General features: G+C 41.1%; 1 protein-coding gene across 1 annotated transcript in view; it reads left to right on the forward strand.

The window, feature by feature from the left end:
- The window catches only part of LAMC1 (laminin subunit gamma 1), a 129,137-nt gene extending 110,171 nt beyond the window's left edge, over positions 1–18,966 (forward strand). The window contains exons 19-28 of the mRNA XM_025920948.2: positions 3,753–3,958; positions 4,388–4,467; positions 6,025–6,162; positions 6,887–7,031; positions 8,794–8,943; positions 9,201–9,315; positions 10,519–10,718; positions 11,829–11,987; positions 14,222–14,321; positions 15,912–18,966. Coding sequence (XP_025776733.1) covers positions 3,753–3,958; positions 4,388–4,467; positions 6,025–6,162; positions 6,887–7,031; positions 8,794–8,943; positions 9,201–9,315; positions 10,519–10,718; positions 11,829–11,987; positions 14,222–14,321; positions 15,912–16,168 — 1,550 coding nt within the window. The 3' untranslated portion in view covers positions 16,169–18,966. The remainder of the gene's footprint in view (positions 1–3,752; positions 3,959–4,387; positions 4,468–6,024; positions 6,163–6,886; positions 7,032–8,793; positions 8,944–9,200; positions 9,316–10,518; positions 10,719–11,828; positions 11,988–14,221; positions 14,322–15,911) is intronic.
- Positions 18,967–24,031: the final 5,065 nt, after the last annotated feature.

Here is a 24,031-nt window from a genome sequence, read left to right on the forward strand (position 1 = left end):
GCTCAGGTCATGATCTCACAGTCTGTGAGTTTTTGCCCTGTGTCAGGCTCTGTGCTGACGGCTCAGAGCCTGGAGCCTGCTTCGGACTCTGTGTCTCCCTCTCTCTGTGCCCCTCCCCTGCTCATGCTCTGTCTCTCTCTGTCTCAAAAATAATAAATAAAAACATTTTTTAACAAATCACTTTAATGTTTTAAAAAAATTTTTTTTTAAACGTTTATTTATTTTTGGGACAGAGAGAGACAGAGCATGAACAGGGGAGGGGCAGAGAGAGAGGGAGACACGGAATTGGAAACAGGCTCCAGGCTCTGAGCCATCAGCCCAGAGCCCGACGCGGGGCTCGAACTCACGGACTGCGAGATCGTGACCTGGCTGAAGTCGGACGCTTAACCGACTGCGCCACCCAGGCGCCCCCCCCCAAAAAAATCACTTTAATGTTTTTAAAAAATTTTTTAATGTTAATTTTTGAGAGAGAGAGAGACAGAGCACAAGCTGGGGAGGGACAGAGGGAGGGGGGACACAGAATCCAAAGCAGTCTCCAGGCTCTGAGCTGTCAGCACAGAGCCCAATGCAGGCTTGAACCCAGAATCGCAAGATCATGACCTGAGCTGCAGTTGGACGCTCAACTGACTGAGCCACCCAGGCACCCTTGTTTTATTTTTATTTCTTACTCTGAATTAAGCTTTTTTTCTAAATTTGGACAAATCCTTTTCTACATTTACTGAGTGCCTATAGTATACCACGCATTGTGCTAAACACCAGTTAATGAAAACATGAACAAGATACTGCTCCTTCTATCAAAGTGTTCCCCATCTGGCTAAGGTCACTTTTGTCTAGAGCATCCCATCGTTGAGGTACAGGTGTTCACAGATACTCATAGTAAATGTGCATTAACATTAGTACATTTGGAACCACAGTGATTGACCTCTTCATTGAGTTTATGAATCTACCCATTTGGAGTTAGAGAATCTTCCTATCAGAGTACAGGTCAACAGAAACTAAATATAGTCCTTATTTCTTATTGTAGATATCCCTAATGTATATAATTTTGATTTTATAAAATTAATGAGGAAGGAAGTAATTTGGATGCATCTGGTTTGGGCCAGTTTGTTGAATTTTTATATGAGAGTCCAGAAATCGTTCTATAAGGTAAATTTTTAGAAATTTAAAAATAAGAAGTTGAGGCGCCTGGGTGGCTCAGTCCATTAAGCATCCAACTCTTGGTTTCAGCTCGGGTCAAGACCTTGCAGTTCATGAGTTCAGGCCCCGTGTTGGGCTCTGTACTGGCAGTGTGGAGCCTGCTTGGGATTCTCTCTCTCTCTCTCTCTCTCTCTCTCTCTCTCTCAAAATAATAAATAAATAAAAAAAAAGAGGTCAATAGTTTATGTTAACTTTAGTTGTGTTTTGTGGTGTTGGTACATTTTAAGTGTTAAACAGAATAAGAAGGGGCGCCTGGGTGGCGCAGTCGGTTAAGCGTCCGACTTCAGCCAGGTCACGAACTCGCGGTCCGTGAGTTCGAGCCCCGCGTCGGGCTCTGGGCTGATGCCTCAGAGCCTGGAGCCTGTTTCCGATTCTGTGTCTCCCTCTCTCTCTGACCCTCCCCCATTCATGCTCTGTCTCTCTCTGTCCCAAAAATAAATAAAAACGTTGAAAAAAAAATTTAAAAAAAAACAGAATAAGAAGAACTTAAATGTTTCCTGTTGTGTTTATTCCTGTTCTTTGCGTTTTTAGTATGTTCATTTGTTGGCAAAACCTTTTGGCACACGTTTTTCCTGTAATGTATTCTCTTGAAACAACAAATTACCATTGAAGAATACTGCCATACTCATTGAAGAATTGAATGCAGAGTTATAATTAACTGCTGATCAGTCCATTGGAGAGCTGGGGTGCCAACACAAGGAGCACATGGGAGCAGTCAAGAGGCAAGAAAGGGGGGTCAGCCAGCATTGATCGCATCTTAGTGCAGCCCCAGCTAGGTCTAGCTTCCTCTGGCCTTGACTGCCTCCTTTCCTCTATTAGAGCAGACAATCCCATTGGACAGAAGCTTTGACAGAAGTCATGGCCGTCATGCCTCCCCTTGAACCACTTGCAAGGCAGGAACATAATGGGCTGCTGCTTCCCGGGGCTTGGGTAGCACCATAGCCGGGCTAGGGTTAAAGTCTGCTCCCACTAAGGCTTGGTTTCATGGAGTTCCTGGCTGACCTTTCTTACTTGGGTTCAAACTAGCCGAGAATAAGAATATCTTCACAATGATTTATCCTTTCAGACCATCCCTGAGTGTTTATTTGTAGTTTAAACTTGTGTTTATTCTGCAGCTTTAAAAGGAGATTATATGGTGCAACTAGGTTTTGCAATTTGAAGGCATTTCAAGTGATCCTACCAGTTGCATTATCTATTCCCTTTTCAGTTACTGTTGTTTCTCTCGAGCTGGCCAGAGAGATTGGTATCTGTTACATTCCTGAATGTCTAAAGGGAAGGGGCTTTTATAACTTCATTGGCTGCTTGTGCTTCCTAAGTCTAAATGATTTTCTATGATTTCGACACTTTGTCTTTTGTTGTTTTCTTAAAAATCTTCAGATTATTAAAGAAGTGGTTGATCATTCAAGCAGGGTCACTGTCTATAGTTAGGCAAGAGTTTTGCACCACACCAACTGTGCACGAGTATTTGGTGACCCTGCCTACGTGGTTGCTGTTTTCCAAACCTGTATTCATCTTTATTGATCTTAACCGTGACCTCTCCTCTTTTTCACATTCCTTGGAAAATTTAGATGCCAACTCTGAACATCATGTTGAAATAAGAACTGATCAGTTTTGCATAGGACTTATGTATACTAATATGTGTGTTAATATAATGTGTATTAATATAATCTTAGGACACGTGCGAGTTTTGACAATGCCAACCATATTTGCATGAGCTTATATTTATCTTTTATTAGGACATAGGTATGAGATTTAGGCTGAATGGGCACAATTAAAAAACAATTTGAAGAACTCTTCAAAAGCAGAAATCAGTATGAAAGAAATGACATGGGTATTCCAGGGGGTGGGAGGTGGCAGCAAGTCTGTATTTAGTTTAAAATACAAAATGAACCTATTTTTTAATTTTTTTAATGTTTATTTATTTATTTTGAGAAAAAGTGAGTTGGGGTAGAGGCAGAGAGAGAAGGTCCAAAGTAGGCTCTTCACGGTCAGCATAGAGCCCGACACGGGGCTTCCAACTCACAAACCATGAGATCATAACGAGCCGAAATCAAGAGTTGGATGCTTAACCAACTGAGCTACCTGGGCGCCCCTAAAATACAAAATGAATTTAATTGGCCACACTTCAACATCTGTTTTGAACCTGGTTTTTTCCTAGTTTAGAAAAATGTGTAGCACTCAGAGCTGGTAGTGCTTTTAATATTTTATTTTTATGATTAAATCTGGCATGTGCTGGAATATCAAACTTTCCTTTGTCAGACATTTCTTGGGTGTCTCCTTTTTGCTAATCACTGTGTAAGACTGGGAATGAGTAAGAAAGAGAAGCTCATAGTCAAGTGGGACCGACAGACACACAGTTGGAGACAGTGTTATAAATGCAACAGTGGAGGTACAACTGGGCACACCGTAAAGACTGACCAGTCCTGCCGATGGGCTTAGGAAAAGCTTATCGGAAAGATCTGTGTTTGGAAGAATAAGGTTTTGCCTCAGCTTTCATGTAAGATATGTCCCTGCTTCAGATAATTTATGGACTTTCTTCTGCAATGCCATTGCAGATATAGACCAGAATTTGATAGATCGCCTCCAGAGATTGAATAATACCTTATCCAGCCAAATTAGCCGTTTACAGAATATACGGAATACCATTGAAGAGACTGGAAACTTGGCTGAGCAAGCACGTGCCAGGGTAGAAAGCACTGAGCAGTTGATTGAAATTGCATCCCGAGAACTTGAGAAAGCAAAGATTGCTGTTGCCAATGTGGTGAGTGATTGGGAAGGTCTGAGGTTGGGTTGTAGGAGTCCCCTGGTAATTTGTAGCAAGTCTGTTACTGTCCGTTGAATGCTTCAGTTAAATTGACTTACGTCTTTTTGTCATGGACCAAGAAAGCCACATTGCTCATAGTTGTCATTAAATAGTTATCACGAACTGGATAAAAACCAAAGGACATCTGGGTCATTTCTCTAGCTTTGTTCCTTCTATAGCACTAGGCAATTTATACTTCCCTTATCCTTTGATGAAAACAAATAGTAATCTGTAACCAAGGAGGCTAATAATAAGTAAAGATCTTTTAATTAATGAGACATTCTTTCTGCTAAATAATACTGATACAAATTTGGTTTTGACACTTGCTTTATTAAATTTAAATAATTCAGTCCTTTGAGATTAGTGCTTTATTTATTTCCTTTTCAGTCAATCACTCAACCAGAGTCCACCGGGGACCCAAACAACATGACTCTTTTGGCAGAAGAGGCACGAAAGCTTGCTGAACGGTAACCTCCAGATCCCTGTGTTTTCATGGTTAAGCTAGAACTTTCCTTACAGTGTGTACTTATTGTCACTCCTTTACCCACACACACTTTTCACATATCCCACTTTGGCAAAGTTTGCTCTCTTTTCTGAAATGTCATCGGCTATGTGTACTCTTTCCTTTGAAATTAGAATATTTACCTTGAATATTTGAATATGATGCTTTGGAGGGAAATTGTATTTGCACTTCTCAAAGAAAACCATAAAATTTTTAGATGTTTAATTTCAGAACCTTTAAGTTGATAATAAGCTCAGTTGAATGTGTTTTTTTTTAATTTTTAAGGTTAATTTTTAACAAAAATGCTTAACTCTCATATTTTAAGAGACAACATTTACTAACACATAGTACATTTGAAAATCAGCCCAAGAAAACAGACTGTTTCATTCCTGATTTTTTTTAAGGTTTTTTTGTTTAATTATTATGAAGTGTAAGGTAGTTTCGTAGGAAAACTTTAAGTCATAGGAGAGTATTAAACTGAATAAAAAAAAGCGGTTAAACAAGTTGCTAGAATGTAGGCTTATTCACTGAAGTTCCAGTGCCTAACACAATGTCTGGGATACACTAAGTGCTCAATAAATGTTGAATGCATTGCACACCAGCTCGCAGACCTCATGGTGCTTAAGTAAGCCCAGCGTTAGAATTTTAACCTCATTGTTCAAAGTGATTACTTCAGCTTCTTGCTTTAACATGTGCTCTTTCTATTCTTTGTAAATGTAAATGTGTGAGCTGCGTAATTTAGTTCATGGAACATTCATGGTTTCATAGCTAGATTTTGTGATTAAAAGATGACAGCTGAAAACATATGGAAAACTCCTAAGATAATTAGGTCTTGAAGATAAAATAATTTGGTGTATTTCATACAGGAATTTTGAAAGAAAGCTTATACCAAAAAAAAGAATGACCACATATGGCAGTATGACACTGTAATAGAAATTTTAGAGCTGACAAAATCTTAATGACTTACCCAGCTAAAATTCGCATTATTTGGCTGGATTCCCTGGTGACATGTTTCTTTCCATTGAGTGTTGGGTGGCTTTTCCTGGTCAGTGATTAGGTTGCCTGTGCAAAATCTGAATAGTCGAAGCTGTTTCAGGACTATGTAGTAACTGAACCAGAGTAAGGATTAAACATTAGATCTGAGGTTTGTGCTTATGACTAGATGAATGAGTCCTTGCTAGGATATATGGTTTTATAGATAAATTATTCTTAAATAATTATACTTAGAAGTCATTTTTTGAAGAAATATAAACGTTTGCCTCTATAAACTTTATAGGAAAATATTGCTTGGAAAATAACCTCTGGGAAAATGCCATTTTCTCAGATTGTTGAATGTTATTGTAAACTTAGCCCCATTGAAATGATTGCAAAATTCCAAATTTAGAAGATTTTTCCAGTATTTATAGAGCTCTGCCCACGTTGGCATTTGTATATATAGTAAGGTAAGCGTTACCTAAAGTCTGCTTCTTTCTCGATTAAATAGTTCTGTTTCATGGTTCCTTTTTTCTTTTATGTTATCCAGCCATAAACAAGAAGCTGATGATATTGTAAGAGTGGCAAAGACAGCTAATGAGACATCAACTGAGGCATATGATCTGCTTCTGAGAACACTGGCAGGAGAGAATCAAACAACACTGGAGATTGAGGAGCTTAATAGAAAGTGAGTGTCATTTAAAAGTGGCTTCTGGCCTTTCAGTTGTTGCAAGCAGCACCATTTCCATGAAAAATGAAATGCTGATGCATTCGGGGCATGCATTCAGGCAGTAAGATTCCTTTTGTTAATCATGCTTTTGAAATGGTGCAGTAATTAGAGCAGGGATATAGAGCAACAGAGATTTTATTTGATCTAATTCCTGTAACTACAGAGAAAGGTAACAAGACTAGCCATGATACTTAAAATTCTGCAAAAGTGAGAAAAGAAAGAGGAAATATCATAAAGTAGAGAAAATACACTTGAGCTACAAATGTTTAAAAGGTATCCGAAATAAGAAACTATGTGGTAAACCATATGGTATAAATAGAAGTGATGAGATGAAATATAAATTTAAGCTATGTTGGTTTTAAATAATAGCATTTGCTTGTGGCGCCTGGGTGGCTCAGTCAGTTAAGCATCCGACTCTTGATTTCAGCTCAGGTCATGATCTCAGAGTTTGTGAGAGTGCACTGAGAGGGCAGAACCTGCTTGGGATTCTCTCTCCCTCTCTCTCTGCCCCTTCCCTGCACACACACACTCAAAATAAATAAACGAACTTAAAAATAAAATAGCATTTTCTTTAAAGTTGTAGAAATTCTATTGCAGTGATTTGAACTGGAATGAATGCAGTTAACATTAAGATGCCAGAAGCAACTCAGTTTTTCACTCAGTCACATCTTTTGTTCCTTAGGTATGAACAAGCAAAGAACATCTCACAGGATCTGGAGAAGCAAGCCGCCCGAGTGCATGAAGAGGCCAAAAGGGCTGGAGATAAAGCGGTGGAGATCTATGCCAGCGTTGCCCAGCTGACGCCTGTGGACTCAGAAGCACTGGAGGTACGGGGTGGACAACCTGTATGCACAGGGATTTGGTTGTCACCGCCATCACCCTCCACAGCACGCACCCTTGCCTCCCAGACACATGCACACCGCACGCACCCCTCACAGTCTGGGTGAAGGCTATTCTGACTGCTCTGTGATTTTCATGGGTACCTTCCTCCTCCGTCCTCCAACTAACTCAGTGGCAATATCGGGTTCTGTTTTAGATATGTTAACAGAACTTACCGAGATAAAGAATCCCGTGATTGAGGTGCCTGGGTGGCTCAGTCAGCTGAGATTCTGACTCTTGGTTGCAGCTCAGGTCATGATCTCAGGGTCGTGGGATGGAGCCCTCTGTCGGGCTCTGTGCAAAGCATAGAGCCTGCTTAAGATTCCGCAACCCCCCCGCCGCTCTCCTCTGCTCACACTCTTGCTTGCTCACTGTCTCTAAAAAACAAAACAAAAACAAAAAAACCTGTGATTATAAAGATTAAACATCAAAGACTCTTTAGTGATATTAATCACTCCTAAATCTTTAATATAAATCCAACTTATTATATATTTGTATTTATTAGAGCCAGTACACCAGGAGTGTTACTCCCAGGTACTGTCTGCTTGAGAACAAGAGAGAAATTGAAGAAAATGGTTTAAATGAAAGAACTCTTACCAGGATGCTGTTGGGCAGGTGAAATATTTGGGGATTGGTAGTATTTTATTGCATCTGTACTCCAGTCATGAATCCTGTTCCCAGGTTCTGTATAAATTATATATATCTATGTTATTATATACACTTGAAATTTATTAAGTTTCACTTCTTACATCTGAGGTGTTGTTGATTTTTTACCATAAAGGTTTAGCTAGGTCTCTTCAGACATGTATATACTGTATGATCTCACATATTTGAAATTTGAGAATAGGCAAAACTAATCTATGATAAAAACCAGACCAGTGGCAGCTGCATTGTTGAAAAGGGAGGTATGGAAATTAACTGGAAAGAGATACAAGGGAGTTTCCTGGTGTGGAAATATTCTATATCTTGATTGGGGAGTTGGTTACACAGGGAAATATATTTGTCAAAGCTCATTGCAGTAAGTGTTGTGCCTTTCACTGTGTCTAAAGTATACCTCTGTTTTTGGAAAAAAGGTCCAAAAAATCTTGACCTATGCTGCTCTTTTAAAAATATCTGTTGAGTCTCTCTGCCCCTCCCCTGCTCACAGTCTGTCTCTCTCTCTCAAAAATAAATAAACATTAAAAAAATTTTAAAGGGTGCCTGGGTGGCTCAGTCGGTTGAGGCTCCAACTTCGACTCAGGTCATGATCTCACGGTTCGTGGGTTCGAGCCCCGCATTGGGCTCTGTGCTCAGAGCCTGGAGCTTGCTGAGGATTCTGTGTGTGTGTGTGTGTGTGTCTCAAAAATAAATAAACATGAAAAAAAAAATTGGGGGCGCCTGGGTGGCTCAGTCGGTTGAGCATCTGACTCCAGCTCAGGTCATGATCTCACGGTTTGTGAGTTTGAGCCCCGCATCGGGCTCTGTGCTGACAGCTCAGAGCCTAGAGCCTGCTTCAGATTCTGCATCCCCCCACCCCGCCCCACCCCACCCCATCCCCGTATCTCTCCGCCCCACCTCTGCTTGTGCTCTCACGCTTTCAAAAATAAACATTAAAAAAAATTTTTTTTAAAATATCTATTGAGTCTTAAGTGTTACAGAGTTACTAAGGCTAGCTTTTCATCAGTTTCATTGTTTTGTCTAAAATGTCACAATCTTACTTGCTTTTCACAGAATGAGGCAAATAAAATAAAGAAGGAAGCTGAGGATCTGGACCATCTGATTGACCAGAAGTTAAAAGATTATGAGGACCTCAGAGAGGACATGAGAGGGAAGGAACTGGAAGTCAAGAAGCTTCTGGAGAAGGGAAAGATCGAACAGCAGGTTGGTTTGATTTGCAGGTTGCTTCCTGTCTTGAGGCAAAATTTGAAACCGTGCATGCAGAAGCTGTGTCTGTGATGTTACCTCAGGGCCCAGGGCAGCGAGCCCGAGGGTGTTCGGAGGAAAGTCTGTGGGGCACCCAGGGCTAGCTGCTGTAGGCGGGCAGGTGTCGGGGTGGTAGCTTGGAGGTGCCTGGTCATTAGGAGAAAAAAGGGCTTTACCTTGGAGGGTTCGTCCCCTGATCTGCCATGTGTTTGTAGACTGCTGACCAGCTCCTAGCCCGAGCAGATGCCGCCAAGGCTGTTGCCGAAGAAGCTGCTAAAAAGGGACGAAATACCTTACAAGAAGCCAACGACATCCTCAGCAACCTGAGAGGTAGGAGCAGGTCACATAATTGGGTAAATGTCTATGCTTTCTTCACTAGGGCGATTTCCGTTTTGTTTTTGTTTTTTTTTACCATGAGATTCTTGGAACATCTATAATATGAAAGATAATAGTATAATAAACCCCATAAATCCTTCATCTAGATTCAACAGTTATGATTTTAACTATACCTACCTCATCCCCCAGCATCCACCCTAGTTTTTTTATGCTGAAGTATTTCAAAGAAAAATCTCAGAGCTCATGTCATTTTACCCCTTTATACCCCAGTGTGGGGGAGAAAAAAAAAGGAAATTTTCTGATGTTAGAATAATTCATGTTATCAAGATATGCCTATTTAGCTGGCTCATGTTGGTAAATAGAGATGATTTTTAATTTTCTCTGCCAAGTGCATCTCAGTGTTTTTATCTTCTTTCCTCACCCAAGATAAAAAACACATGTGCTTAGTTCACAGTATAGTGCTGGACTTGCCTCTGATAAACTAGCCCGTAGGTTCTATAAATATGGAAGCTTTACCAGATAATGGTTGAGGGTGCCTGGTGGCTCAGGTGGTTAAGGGTCTGACTTCGGCTCAGGTCATGATCTCATGCTTTGTGAGTTTGAGCCCCGCATTGGGCTCTGTGCTGACAGCTCAGAGCCTGGAGCCTGCTTCAGATTCTGTGACTCCCTCTCTCCCTGTGCGTCCCCTGATTGTTTATTTTTGACAGAGAGTGAGCATGCATGCAAACATTAAAAAAAAAATAAACAAAAAACCAAGATAATGGTGGAGTATATTGGCTCTGGTGTCAGTGGGATTGAGTTAGAATCCCTGATCCCCCACTTATTTCTGTGAACCCTTGGGGGAAATTATCTACCTCTTTAATCCTCAGTTCTCACTTACAAAAATGACACAGTGCCTGCATCACAGGCACACCAAAAAGCTCTTAACTCCATAGCTAAGACATAGGAAACACTAAATAAACTACAGCCTTTAACATTGGTTGCAGTGGTCGTAATGGCATACTCAGTGCTTTGCATGAAAATAAACTTTTCTGAAGCCTTGTGCTCTGTTCTTCTCAAGGCTGCCCATGCTGGTTTTCATTTTTCTCTCCTGGCTTTCATTGTTCATAAAACAAATTCCAGTTGCAGCTTCCTGAAAGGTTCCCTTTTGGCTTGTTGAGAGTTCAGTTCAAATGTGTTCCTTGAACTTGATTTTAGATTTTGACAGGCGTGTGAACGATAACAAGACAGCTGCAGAGGAGGCTCTAAGGAGAATTCCTGCCATCAACCAGACCATAATTGAAGCCAATGAAAAGACGAGGGAGGCACAGCTGGCCCTGGGCAATGCCGCTGCGGATGCCACCGAAGCCAAGAGCAAGGCCCACGAGGCCGAGAGGATCGCCAGTGCTGTCCAAAGGGTGCGTGCTTCCCCCTTCTCCCAGACACTCTTTGCTCATGTACTTCTCTAGTCATCTTCCAGGTTCTGTCCAGACCCCTAGAAGCCTAGCAGGCTTCTTCCTCGAATTCAGTAAAATCACCTTAAACTATCCTTATTCATTTTTTACTAGGCAGTAGAATAGGTACATACATTGACTGAAGAGGGAGAGTCAGAATCATTGAAATCATCGAAAGAGCCCTTTAACATTTCTTCTGTTGTCTCAGTGGCAGGGTCTGTATTGTGAGTGGGGGATGGCTCCTGGACCCACAGAGCCCCTTCCACACAAACGTCAGACTCTTCTCAAACACAGTTCTTTGACATGGACAGCTGAAATTTTTTTCAGCCTTATGTAGAGTGCCAAGTCCGTCCAACTCTGAGGCCCCTCTTCCAGACGGATGTTGTATCTGAGCCCCTCCTATTAGCTTCCACTGCCAGGATTCCTTCTACTCATTGTAAAGAATAATCTCTTTAAGCTGCCTCTTTCCTACTTAACGGTTAATCTGTTTGTTTTATTTAAAAGAGAGACTGGAACAGATTCTAAAATTATGTGTTTGAGAATCATATACTTTTTTTAGTTTGCTTAGAATAGTTGGTTTAGGGATTAATTACATTTTATAAAATATTCCTATTTCGGGATCATGGTCTTTTTGTACATTGTGATGAATTGCCAAGTAGAACAAGGCTACATTTGCATTAAAAATGCATAATTTGAAAGTGTCTAATCCATGTGATGTGGAGGAGAATGTACACCGTGTAAATGTTTTATCATTTGCTAGCCACGCGACCTCAACTAACAATGGAAATAACAGAACAGGAAGTATTAAGGATAAATGAGAGGGTGCAAACAGAAGTATTTTATAAATTGTAAAATGCTATTATGTTAGGTGGTAAGGCTGGCTTTTCTTTCATTCCTGGTATTTGGAACCCAAATAAATGATAGCGTAACTCAACATATGGTATAATTTACTGTTCCGTTCTTTCTGGATTGTATTTTTGATCCATTTTACAGATTATAAAAGGTGTGGGAGCATACTTTAGAAAAAGGAAAGCTTTTTTTTTTTTCATTAATAGTTATTTATTTTATGCCTAGAATGCTACCAGCACCAAGGCAGAAGCTGAAAAGACATTTGCAGAAGTTACAGACCTGGATAACGAGGTGAACGATATGTTGAAACAACTACAGGAAGCAGAAAAGGAGCTGAAGAGAAAACAAGATGATGCTGACCAGGATATGATGATGGCAGGGATGGTAAGCAGTTTGTTTTGGCCTATTTGCTTCTGGAAGGAAGTGAAGGGTGATCAATAAATAAGATCCCCATCTTGTTAAGAAATGTCTCTTTCGTATTGACTTTTGTTTCTCATTGCATTTTGGGGCCATGAATTGGCCTAGTAGCTGACATAGAAGACAAAGAATTTGGACCCCCTGCCAGGGTGTTGCACAATTGTCCTGTCCCCAAGCTTCTCTCAACTAAAAGCAAAACATTCTTTTACACATTTGAAGCTTTAGGACATTAAAAAGTACATATTTATATTTTTGGAGGGATGCTTCATTGATGGTATAAAATCAAAAGGAGTACAACGAAAAGTTGATGTCCTTCCTACTCTTGTTACCCCAGCAACTTGCTTTCTAGGGGCAAAGACCAGTTTCTCATGTTTCATTTTTAAAGATGACAAAACATACCAAACTTACTTCCAGTTTAATTTTTTTTTTTCTTTTGTGATGTTGTTGGTAACAAAATTAACTCATTGAATGCATGGCCTAATGAAGAACGAGAGTCCGTTTTTCTATTTTATGCTATATGTTGCTTTCAAAAGACTTTGATGGAGTCACAATAGAAAGAACTTTTCAGTTCAGTCGGATTACAATCACAGGAATGATACACATGAACGTGTTTAATTGTGCACTTTCAGTGCAAGCAAGGGACCTTTCTCCCACTTTTGAAAACCAGACTTTCTAGTCTGGCTCATTTTCACCTTGGGACAGAAAGAAGAACTATGATCCTGTTTATCTAGGCAAAGAAGACTCTAGGGAAGTGATATCAGGAAGCATCCCTTTGCAAATACCTAATTTTATTGTGCTTTTTGGGTTTTGTTTTGGACTGCCTTAATTTTCTGTAGCAAAGTTTATGGCTGAAATGGAAATTACTATATAGTAAAAAAAAATACCTGTTTCTCAGATGTGCTGAGCATCTCTAGATTTCATTTTTAATGTGGTTGTAGAACATTAGATTCAGAGACTGTTGAAAGAAGGAAAAGGATATATTCTTAATGAGCTTCAAAGGAAGGGTATGGATTCAATTCAAAGGGTGGAAGTGGATCCATCTTTTGTTTCTTTTGGTAAATAGCTTCCAAGGAACACAAAGCACCCTCACATACACTGTCCCACTTACATTTACGTCAGTCCTGAAAGACACAGCGTCAAGCCACTTTTGTTTAAATATTTTTCTTAACCAGAAGAGCAAAGCTTACAGTTGTCCTGGAACAGGAGGCTGGAGACCACAGGTTAAATGCAGTAGTGTTGCTGTCCACAGGCCATAGCAGTCATTTACCCCTCTCCTGGTATACACACAGAAAAGCCTATCGAGACTAAGAATGGCTGTGATTTCAACAGAGATTAATCATTTATCTGTGAAGGTTTTTTCCTCTTTTTCTTTTTAAAAATCCTACATTGTTTCTATCCAAAAACGTTGCATTATCTTGAGCCAAAAACTAGGAAAAACAATCATGTGGTAGGGAACTCAAAGCCACTCATTTATATCCTGGCTAGATTTATTTGTGAGAGCATCTGTTTTCTGATATTTAGACACTTCCTCTTCCATTGCCATTTCCCATGACTCATGCACAGTGTATTTGTTCAGGTTTCATGGAACTTTCCCAAATATATTTACCTTTGGTTGATTTTAAAAATGTAAATTGTATTGCCCCAGTTTGTGTGGGTACATGCACACCCGTGTGTGCGCACAGGCACGTGTGGTTGCAGGGGGCGAGGGTGTTCTAGAGGGTGTCACTTGCTTATGAAAATTTTTTGAGAATACAACATTTCTAATCAAGTTTCTAAGATAGTCAAGTCTCTAAGAGTGTCCTGAAGGACATATTTCCGTTCTAAAATGTAGTTTTTATACTCCTCCTTAAAAATAACTTGTTTCTGCTTGATGAATTATATTATGAATATACTGTGTATTCTTGAGTGAGAAAGTGGGGAAAGGAAATAATATTGGTCTTTTTGAAATACAAATACACTCAGTGTAGGCATGTGGACTGCCTACTCATGACAATCATATGAATTAAAAATAATAACATTTCACCATGAAGATAGGATAAAAAAAAAAAACAACCCTACAGTGAGAGATTATAGTTTCATGAGTTAGGAAAAAAGCATCTGAAAATTGGACTGTTGGCTGATTAGGGGCTGATTCTTCATTTCAAGAAGATGAAGACACACTATTGGGACTGTTGTTTTCATCTGTCCTTCTCTCTGTACAGGCTTCACAGGCTGCTCAGGAAGCCGAGATCAATGCCAGAAAAGCCAAAAACTCCGTCACCAGCCTCCTCAACCTGATTAATGACCTCTTGGAGCAGCTGGGTAAGTAGCTGGAGAGCCATTTTAGGCAGGATCTCAATTTTGTGCATTGTTTGTTCTTGGGGTCTGGTATAGTTGTCACAAAAGCAGATATTACAGCATGAGTATTGTGTGAACCGAAACGTGACTTTCAGTTGTATTAATTCAACAAATACTTCTTCCGTGGCATATGATCTAAGTACTGGACTCTGACCAGGACTTCTAAAATTAGGAAGATAGGTTGCCAGAGTGGCTCATTTATGGTCGATGTTTATGATACATTGAATAGCTCATTCTGCTGGCAGAGTGTCTTTAAAAGATTTAGAGTGAAGGATTTCAGTGGCAGAATAAAAGAACACTTTAAACTGGTGATGACTTCATTGCCTGGAATTCTCTTCATTTGCTAATTAAAAGGATAATCTGACAGTTTTTTAAAGAGTCAGATTATTTGATTATTCTCTTACTGATAGAATAAGGAAATATGAGCATGTTGAAATGCTCTTTTAATCTAGTTTAATAGGGAGCAGACTTCATTATAGGACAGATGTACTTTTGTCACAAGCCTTCATTATAAAGTGGTAACAATCCAGCCAATACAGCTTTGTAGCAAGGCATTCTGTTTTAATTTGCCAGCCTTTAAGGTTTGGTCACTTTTTCTTTTGGAGCAGGGGGAGGTGGGGGGGGAGGTATATTTTTTATCTGTCTCAAATACCAAAAATAATAAATAATGTGCTAACAGATGGGTTTTAAAATGACAGGAAGCTAGAGGAGGTAGCTTTTTGTGGGAAGAGCTAGATTTTAAAGTTAGTCAGACTTGGGTAGGAATCTTTGTTTTGTTGCCTTGTAAACTGCAAACTTGGGCAAATGAGTTAACATCTGAGAATCACTGGCATAAGATGGTCTCGTGAGAATTTAATCAAGTACAGTATGCGTAACTTGCTGATCACCGTGTGGCTGTCTGCTCTCATTAATTATGGAAACAATTCCTTCCAAAAGAACCTCTTTTTCTTGCTAATTTTAAAGTGAAGCTTTTGCTGAAATTATTTCAGCATTTCATCCCTGGCCATTTTCCATAGGAGGACTCCAAGTAGTGTCTAACTCCTAAAGGCAGGACATGACTCCCAAAACCAATGCAGCTTCCCTGGAATCTAAGAGCTAAGGGCCTAGAGTTCAGCTTAAAGATTCTTATGTTCGTCAGATGGCATTAAAATGGCATACAGATAACAGTTATTGCCATTTTTATGTTTATATATGTAATCAGATGACCTTCAAAACCACAAGTGAGACTTAAGGTCTTGAACACGGCACCTGTGTATTTAGAAAGCATTTCACAAAAACTGTTTTCTCAGAGAAAAAAACTATCCAGCCCAGTATCTGTTATATATAGGCTCTGACCTGTCCTAACTTAGCAAGGTCAGCATTTGTCGTTGGTCTGCATTGACCACACCCTTGCACAACACGAACAGTCTACACATCACACGTGCAGGCCAACTCTGCTTGGGGGTGGCTGGGGGTCTGTGTTTATAGAAGATGTGAGTGGAGTTACTTGTGGAGTAATGTGATAACTCTTACTGAATGCATCTATTTCCTTCTGTGTCCTTTCCGACTCTACAGGGCAGCTGGACACAGTGGACCTGAACAAGCTGAATGAGATTGAAGGTACCCTGAACAAAGCCAAAGATGAGATGAAAGTCAGCGATCTAGACAGGAAAGTATCTGACCTGGAGAATGAAGCGAGGAAGCAGGAGGCTGCCATCATGGACTATAACAGAGATATCGAGGAGATCATGAAGGACATTCGCAACCTGGAAGACATCAAGAAGACCCTACCGTCTGGCTGCTTCAACACCCCGTCCATTGAAAAGCCCTAGCATCATCGCGTAGGGCCGGAAGGCAGCACCCCCCGACCAGGGAGCCGTTGTGAGGCCATAGAGTGCCTTAACACAAAGATGACATTTCTCAGACCCCCACTTCTCTGCTGCTCTCCACCACTGTCCTTTTGAACCAGGAAAATTCACAAAGCTTAAAAAGAAACAAGTCAGATATCATGAATCGGGAACAAAGGGTTTTATCTGATAGTCTCTCTTCCACGGAAGGCACTCCCTTACCCACACTTTCCCTTCTGAGTTGCGTGAGGACGTGGCACCTTACGGTATCGTACGGTGGCGTAAACGCTTCGTGGGAACCATTGTCTGCCAGGGCTGAGCAAGTAGCCCTCCCCTTCTCACTGATACCAACAGAACTCCTCAGTCTCAGTACTCTTGTTTCTATGAAGGAAAAGTTTGGCTACCACTAGTAGCATTGTGATGGCCAGTATATCCAGTCTATCGATAAAGAAAATGCACCTCCATCTACTACCCCTCCTTCTTTTAAGCAAAAGGAAATAAACATCCTGTGCCAAAGGTATTGGTCATTTAGAATGTCAAGAGCCATCATCAGTTGTTTTAGCTATTTTGAGTATAGGACACTGAGCCATCCACGGGTAAGGATGCAATTATTTATGACAGTCTCCAGGAGAATGAGGCTGCAGAAGTAGGCTGAACATTTTCTTGTATGTTAATAATTTGACTAGGAAGATAAACGTTTTTCAGATCTTTGGGCAGCTGATAAATCTGGATGGGCAGCTTGCACTCCCCATAGACATCTTCTGATATTCCTATAAATGGAATTTATACAGAAGTAATAGGGATATGATAACCACTAAAGTCTTTTTCAAAATCAAACCAATTCTTAGAGCTTTTTTTAGTACATTAGTCTTGGAACTAGTGCTGTTAATCCGGTAGAGAGAAGTTGGCCCCTGAGATCTTGACAGACACACACAGAACAAGCCTCCTCATCCTAGTCTTTCCTAGCAAAGGGAGGAAACTTAGATGCAGCCTGTATTGTCAGGATCCCACATACCCGTTTTTCTTCCACTGGGGAGAGATGACGCCTTTGACCCTTATCCTCAATTAGCTTCTGACGTTCCCAACTTCTAGAATCTCTCTAAACAGTTTGCCAAATCCTGGTGGCAAATACTTGCACTCAGTATTTCACACAGCTGCCAACACCGTCTAGCTCCTGCACTTTGTGATTTAAACCCACTCTAAACCTTCCCTCCAAGTGTGGAGGGGAGACCCATCGGTGGAGTTGCCTTGTTGGCTTCTCAACTTTTGATCCTCAGCTCTGTGGTTTTCTTGCAAGATCACAGTGTGACGATTCCCTGCCACACAACCCCTCCCTCCTACCAGCCCACCTTTGAGATTCATATATAGCCTTTAACACTATGCAACTTTGTACTTTGCGTAGCGGGGGGAAAGAAACTATTATCTGACACACTGGTGCTATTAATTATTTCAAATTTATATTTTTGTGTGAATGTGTTTTTTTTTTTTTTTGTTTATCATGATTATAGAGTAAGGAATTTATGTAAATATACTTGGTCCTATTCCTAGAATGGCACTGTCTGTTCACTTCTTCCCTCCATTTTTCCTCCTCACTGGCACAACGTGTCCGGATACCTCCTGCCCTGCCGCCTGCAATTCTTTGCGTTGCATTTGTTCCCCGTGGCTCTGCTCGCCTTGTGTTTGCAGCATCTTCATTTCCTAATGTCGATATTGACCTGCTTTCCTGCCACACGCAGCCGCTCAAAAGAGGTACCTCACACCCTCTTCCACTGCAATCCTGTGACCTTAAACTGCGGCATGCTGTCGTTCCTAATGCCCGCTCCAGGGCAGGTATGTCAGGTTGACAGAACATGGTGGGATTAGGACATTTTGCCCATTGGTATCTTCAACATCGATGTGGGTCAAGCCAGGAACGAGCTAGGAATGCCCTGACACTTTGAACCAGATGGGTCATTTTGATAAGGGAGTGCACGATCACTGAGTGCTCGTAGGGCATCAGGGACAGTGTGCACAGACAGGTAGGATGGGAGCAGTCATGCCAGTCCGTTCTCCCCTTTCCGCCTCCGTGCATACCGGAGTTGACTACAAGCGTTTCGACTTGGCATACCCCTCGCTTTCCCTCTGCTGCTTCTCCCCGGCCTCTCCTACTGTGGCCCAAGGCGCGGGTCTTTCTTGCCAAGTTTTCACATCAGTGTTCCCTAGCCAGCTCCTCTTATTAAGTGGCCACATCCTAACAGAGACATTTTGTTCAAGGTTACAGGACAATGACTGTAGATAGACTGCCGAGATAGTTTCCCTCTGGCCCATGGGTCAGCCTCACACACCAGTAAGTCTTAGGCCACAGTGAAAATTGGGTTTTTGTTTTTTTCTTCATTTTGTTTTGTTGCTTTCCTCCTCCATCTGTGTAGTATATTTTTAAACAGAATTTTATTTTTAAAATAAAAGCTCTTTATAAGGCGATACCTTCATTACACTCCTGCGGTATACATGATTTTATTGTATAGTTCCAGTTATCTGTATTTTACATCATAAAATCGACAGGGTGGCTGCTGCGGAATGCTGGGTGTCACAGGGGACACAGACAGCTGTTCCCTGGAATTGTTCCTTCTAATTCCAACTGTGGCCCTTTTATATGTGCCTTCACTTTAGCTGTTTGCCTTAATCTCTACAGTCTTGCTCTCCAGGGTGGTAAATAAAATGCAACACTTGGCATTTTTTTTATGTTAAAAAAAAACAAACCAGTATTTTATTTATAATAAAATCTGAATATTTGTAACCCATTATATTTGGTGTGGCCTGAGTGTGATACTGGGGACACAGGATGTTTTAAAAGGTTGAAGAGAAAGCTGCTCATAATATCTTATTGGGGTGACTTATTTTCTTGAGAACAATCCAATATGTGTGTATATATGTGTGTGTATGTATCCGTATAATGTATCTATGTGTGCGTATGTGTATCTGTATAATGTGCGTATGTACGTGTGTGTATCTGTATAATGTAGCTGTGTACATATCTGTATAATGTATGTACATGTGTATAGATGTATCTGTATAATGTGTGTGATGTATGTGTGGGTGTATATGTATCTGTGCATATGTTCTGTGTACAGATAACATATGTAAGTACATATACACATACACATATATATTTATATTTACCCTTCTCAGATAGGGATACTTTGGTGTGGTCCAGAAGTAGGCAAACTTTTTCTCTAAAGAGCTAAACTGTAAATACTATAGGCTTTGTGAGCCATACAGTGTCTATTACAACTACCGTGCTATTGTAGCAGGAAAGTGGCCCTGAACAGTGTGTAAATGAGTATGGCTGGAGTCCAAAAACAGTCATGGGCCTGTGGGCTGCCATTTACCAGACCCCCCGCCCCAAGACTCTTAAAATTATTTGGGTGTCTTAAGTTAGCAGCTGTATGTAACAAGTTGTCTTTCTCCCTTTAAATATGCATATAACTTCAGCTAAAGGGGGTTCTTCAGATGATGGAAAACACTCTCAAACATAGTGAAGAGAAAAAGGAAGTAATGTGCTGAACTGGCAGGCCAGAAGTAGCTCCTTGTACCTCACTCTTTCTGGGGGGCTGACCAACGGGGTAACCCAAGGCCGGGTGAAGAGTTGGAGAACTAGGGACACAGCAGGAAGGCTTCAGTTTGCTCTTCTGTGCTCGTTTGTGGCCCTGAGTCCTTGTGGACAACATGGCACCTTCCCAGTCATACATCCTTGTAACTGTGATACCTGTGAAGAACCTGAACTCTGTTCTCAGTTGGACTTGCTCAGAGAGAGCTTTAGAGGGCACTCGTTACTAGGTTTCTCACATCCCCTGCTCTTAACCCCTGATTGTAGGGGCCGATTCAAATGCAAATACATCTTTGTAGCTACTGTGTCAGAGTGATGAATGGGATTTAAAAATTCTTCTCATTCCTTTTGTTAGTTCAGGGCCAGGGGTTTCTCCAAAGTTGGTATCCACATAATCTGATTCAAAATATCCCCAAAGGTGTACTCCTTAAATAAGCATTCTTGAACCCTGATAAATCTGAATTCCCTAGCTCACTTCAGTAAGCTCCACATGGAGAGTCTCAAGAATACCTCTGGCACCCAGGAAAGCCATGAAGTAGAAAGGCAGATGGTACCGGCTTCGTAGGGCGAGGGAGGGCCCATCCCAAGGAAAGATCAAATATCTCCAGGTCCATAGTTCATGGAATAGAAATAAGACAATTGGACATAGCAGGTAATTTTGCCTGTTCACACTAAGAAGGTTTTAATGAAGTATTAATCACTGGAGTGAAAAATAAACTTCCTAGTAAATCTATCAGAGGCTCCAGCGGTTCAGAAGTCAACAACTAGCGTGCCTGCCTTATATTTGTACCGAGTCCCCTGAATGATTCTATCTGTTCTACACAAATGATATTCTAAATAGAAATTAATTATATGCTTAAGAAAGGGAAATATTTAGCAGAAGTCAAATAAAAAGCTAAGAAGTTCCTGGTTGGGAATTCAAATAAGAGAAACCTCATCATTTCAGGTGTTCTTCTAACACCTCCATGTCATTTCTTTAACTCTCCTCCCACCCATGTTCTTTCTTTCCCCGCTCCATCCCAGGAAAGCCTGAGAGGCCAAGGGGTCACCTCCTCTGTTGAAATTGGCCAGTCCTTCCCTGTGTCCACCATCCCTCCCAGCCTAGCCTTGTACTGACTTCTAACACAGCCCTTGGACACCTGTTTGTTGGGCAGGTGCCTCTGCCCCACCTTTTCCCCAACTTCCCTCGTACTCCCCCAAATCTGGATCTGTGTGTTCATGTCCACATCCCCAGGGCCAGGAGGCATCCAGCAGTAGTCGTCACTGGGTTGTCCAAAATGGTCTAAAAGTAAAACCAGCCTCTCTCATTTGCCTATTCTCCCATTTCTGTTACTTGAGCGGAGAGGGAGGTTTATGGGTACTTGTTAGTGCCCTCTGTGCCCTCCTGCCAGCGTCATTCTGCTCCCTTGATACCCCCATCTAGGGAGGGATTTGCAGGAATAGAAGCAAAACCGCTCTCTTTCACCAAGCGGCGGAATGCCCGGCACACACAGCTGGTGTGGCTCAGTCTACAAGGCCCGTTGCTCTGCATCCCAGCCTCACTCCAGCCGTTCCTAACACTGTGAGTGTGCGTCTGCCAGTTTACCCACAGCCCCTTTAGTACATATCTCTGGCTTCTGGTCCATGTTGTAACATGAATTCCTTTTCTTCTTGAACTCCTGGGAATGGGCCTGGTAAACTTCAACAGCTTGGTTGGTGTTTCATCCTGTTTGCATATGTACCTTCGAAAGACTGGTGATCTAGGCCATGCAGATACTGCTTATGATTAATTCAGTATAGTATTTATTTCTATAAAAAGGTGAGCATCAGGCCCTCGATCAAGAATGTAACCCTCTGATACAGCATTGTTCCCATGAGTATGTCCAAGTCAAGTTAAGTGATTCTCCAGGAAACGTGGCTGGTCATACCTTCGAGGACACCTCTCCATCCTCCCATAGTTTTTTCACCATGGCTAGTAACAGAAAACTCTACTTGAACTTCAGACTGATGCTTTTGAGCCCATGGTGTCCGCCCTTGTACTGAGATCCTTTGTTCTTTCAGTAACCAAACGCAGTCATCAAATTGTGCCATAGAAACCAGTGTTAAGAATTTCTAATGCAACTCCTTTTTGAATATTCTGTGTTGGCCTTCTAGGATGTAGAATCCAATTTTCCTACTCTTCTCTGTCAGTTGATCCGAGCCGTTCCTTGCATGGGCATTTCTTTCTTCCTGAGCATGGTTTCTAAGTTGAGGTTAGTGCAGAGTAAGCTGAAGTCCAGTCATGAGCAGAAATGTCTGGGGAAGATGTGCTGTCCTAGTGCGGATTACACGTTCCTGGGTTGCTGAGCCAGCGTCCGAGATAAAGGCTCGGGAGGAACGGCTATGATTTCAGTGATTACATGATTTCAGTGATTACATGTTTAGTGCGGTCAGAGACATTTGTGTTACAACTTGCTCACCACTCTTGGCTCAGACAGTCTGCTATCTGTGCTGTCTCGGTCGGGCTGATACAGAGGCTCAGACCTGGTCAGAGAGATGAGTTTTGCCACATAGATTTCAGACAGGCTCCCCCCTCCGCTTACATTTCTGAAAGACTGGGGAAGGACTAACACTCTCAAGATATCTTGCATTATATATTGATCTTTTAAAAGGTACTTTCATAATGTTTTCTTTGATTTGCCCCTGATTTGATGAGGGTCTTCATTTGACCAATGAGGAAACGCAACCGTGGTTTGCTGCTCCATCACCTTAAGCACTATTTTAGCATGTTGCTTTATTCTCTCGTGATTTTGATGTGTTTTCCTTTTAAGAAAGAGTCAGGGATAGGAACATAAAGCTGGCTCACCAACATTACCTTCACCTAGCTTCCTCTAATGTTAACATCTGATAAAGCCATGGTACATTTCTCAAAACTAAGAAATTAATATTGGTGGAAGACTTAACTATAGTCTTTTGCCTGCCTTTAAATACCTTCTTTTTCAAGACCCCATTTTTAAAGAAATACTGGGGGCTCCTGGGTGGCTTATTCAGTTAAGCATCTGACCTCAGCTCAGGTCATGATCTCATGGTTCCTGAGTTTGAGCCCCACGTCGGGGTCTGTGCTGACAGTCCAGAGCCTGGAGCCTGCTTCAGATTCTGTCTCCCTCACTCACTCTCTGTCTCAAAAATAAACATTAAAATTTTTTTTAAATTCCGAATTTTAAAACAAAATGAGAATACTCAGCTTTGATACCCAAGCTATGGGGCAATAGGAGTGTGGATAGTTCATAATACAATCAAGACTGCCCAGTGTATAACATATTCATAATTAACTGCAAGCAATGTCATTAAACAACTTGTTAAAATGTCCTGAAAGCTTCAAGAGATTTTTAAAGATCCTTCAGAATGAACATTCTTTCATAACAATATGCCACAAAGTATATTAGAAATAGAAGATTTATAAAGATCACATTTAAAATTTTTTGTTATGCCATTTCAGACTTACAGAAAAATTGCAAGAATAGCCAAAAAGTTCTTCGATAGTCTTTACTCAGATTTCTCAAATGTTAATATTTTACTACATGTGCCTTTTCTCTGCTCTCACTCTTGCTCTCTGTGTAGAGACAACTATTTTAAGTTGCAGACATGATGCCTTTTTACCCGTAAATACTTCAATGTATATTTCCTAAAGGGAAATTTCTTACATAACTACAGCACAATTGTCAAATTCAGGAAATTACCATCGACACAACATTATTATCTTATTTACAGCCATTATTCAGATTGCACCATTTGCAGCGGGCAGATAAATGGCCCCCAAAGATGTCCACATCCTAATCCCTAGAGCCTGTGAATGTGTGAGGTTGCACCACAGAGGGAATTAAGGTTTCTGATGTCATTAAGGTCATGAATCAGCCAATCTTGGAATAGATTATCCTGGGTTATCTGGGCAGGGCAATATAATCATAAGGATTCTTACAATTGGAGGAGGGAGGCAGAAAAGGAGGTCAGAATGATGCAAAGGGATAAGGACTCAACCTATCATTTCAGGCTTAAGATGGAGGCAGGGGCAGGAGCTAAGGAATGTGGGCAGCCTCTAAACGCTGGAAAAGGCAAGGAATAGACTCTCCCCTAGGGCCTCCAGAAGGGAGCACAGCCCTGCCGACACTTTGAGTTTAACCCAGGAAGATCCCTGTCAGACTTCTAACCTACAGAAATAGAAGGTAATAAGTTGTGCTGTTTTCAGCCACTAAATTTGAGATAATTTGTTGTGCAGCCATAGGAAACTAATACACCATTTGTCC

Source organism: Puma concolor, chromosome E4, assembly GCF_028749965.1.
Source record: "Puma concolor isolate L17-30 chromosome E4, mPumCon1.1.hap2, whole genome shotgun sequence".
Taxonomy (NCBI): Eukaryota; Metazoa; Chordata; class Mammalia; order Carnivora; family Felidae; genus Puma; species Puma concolor.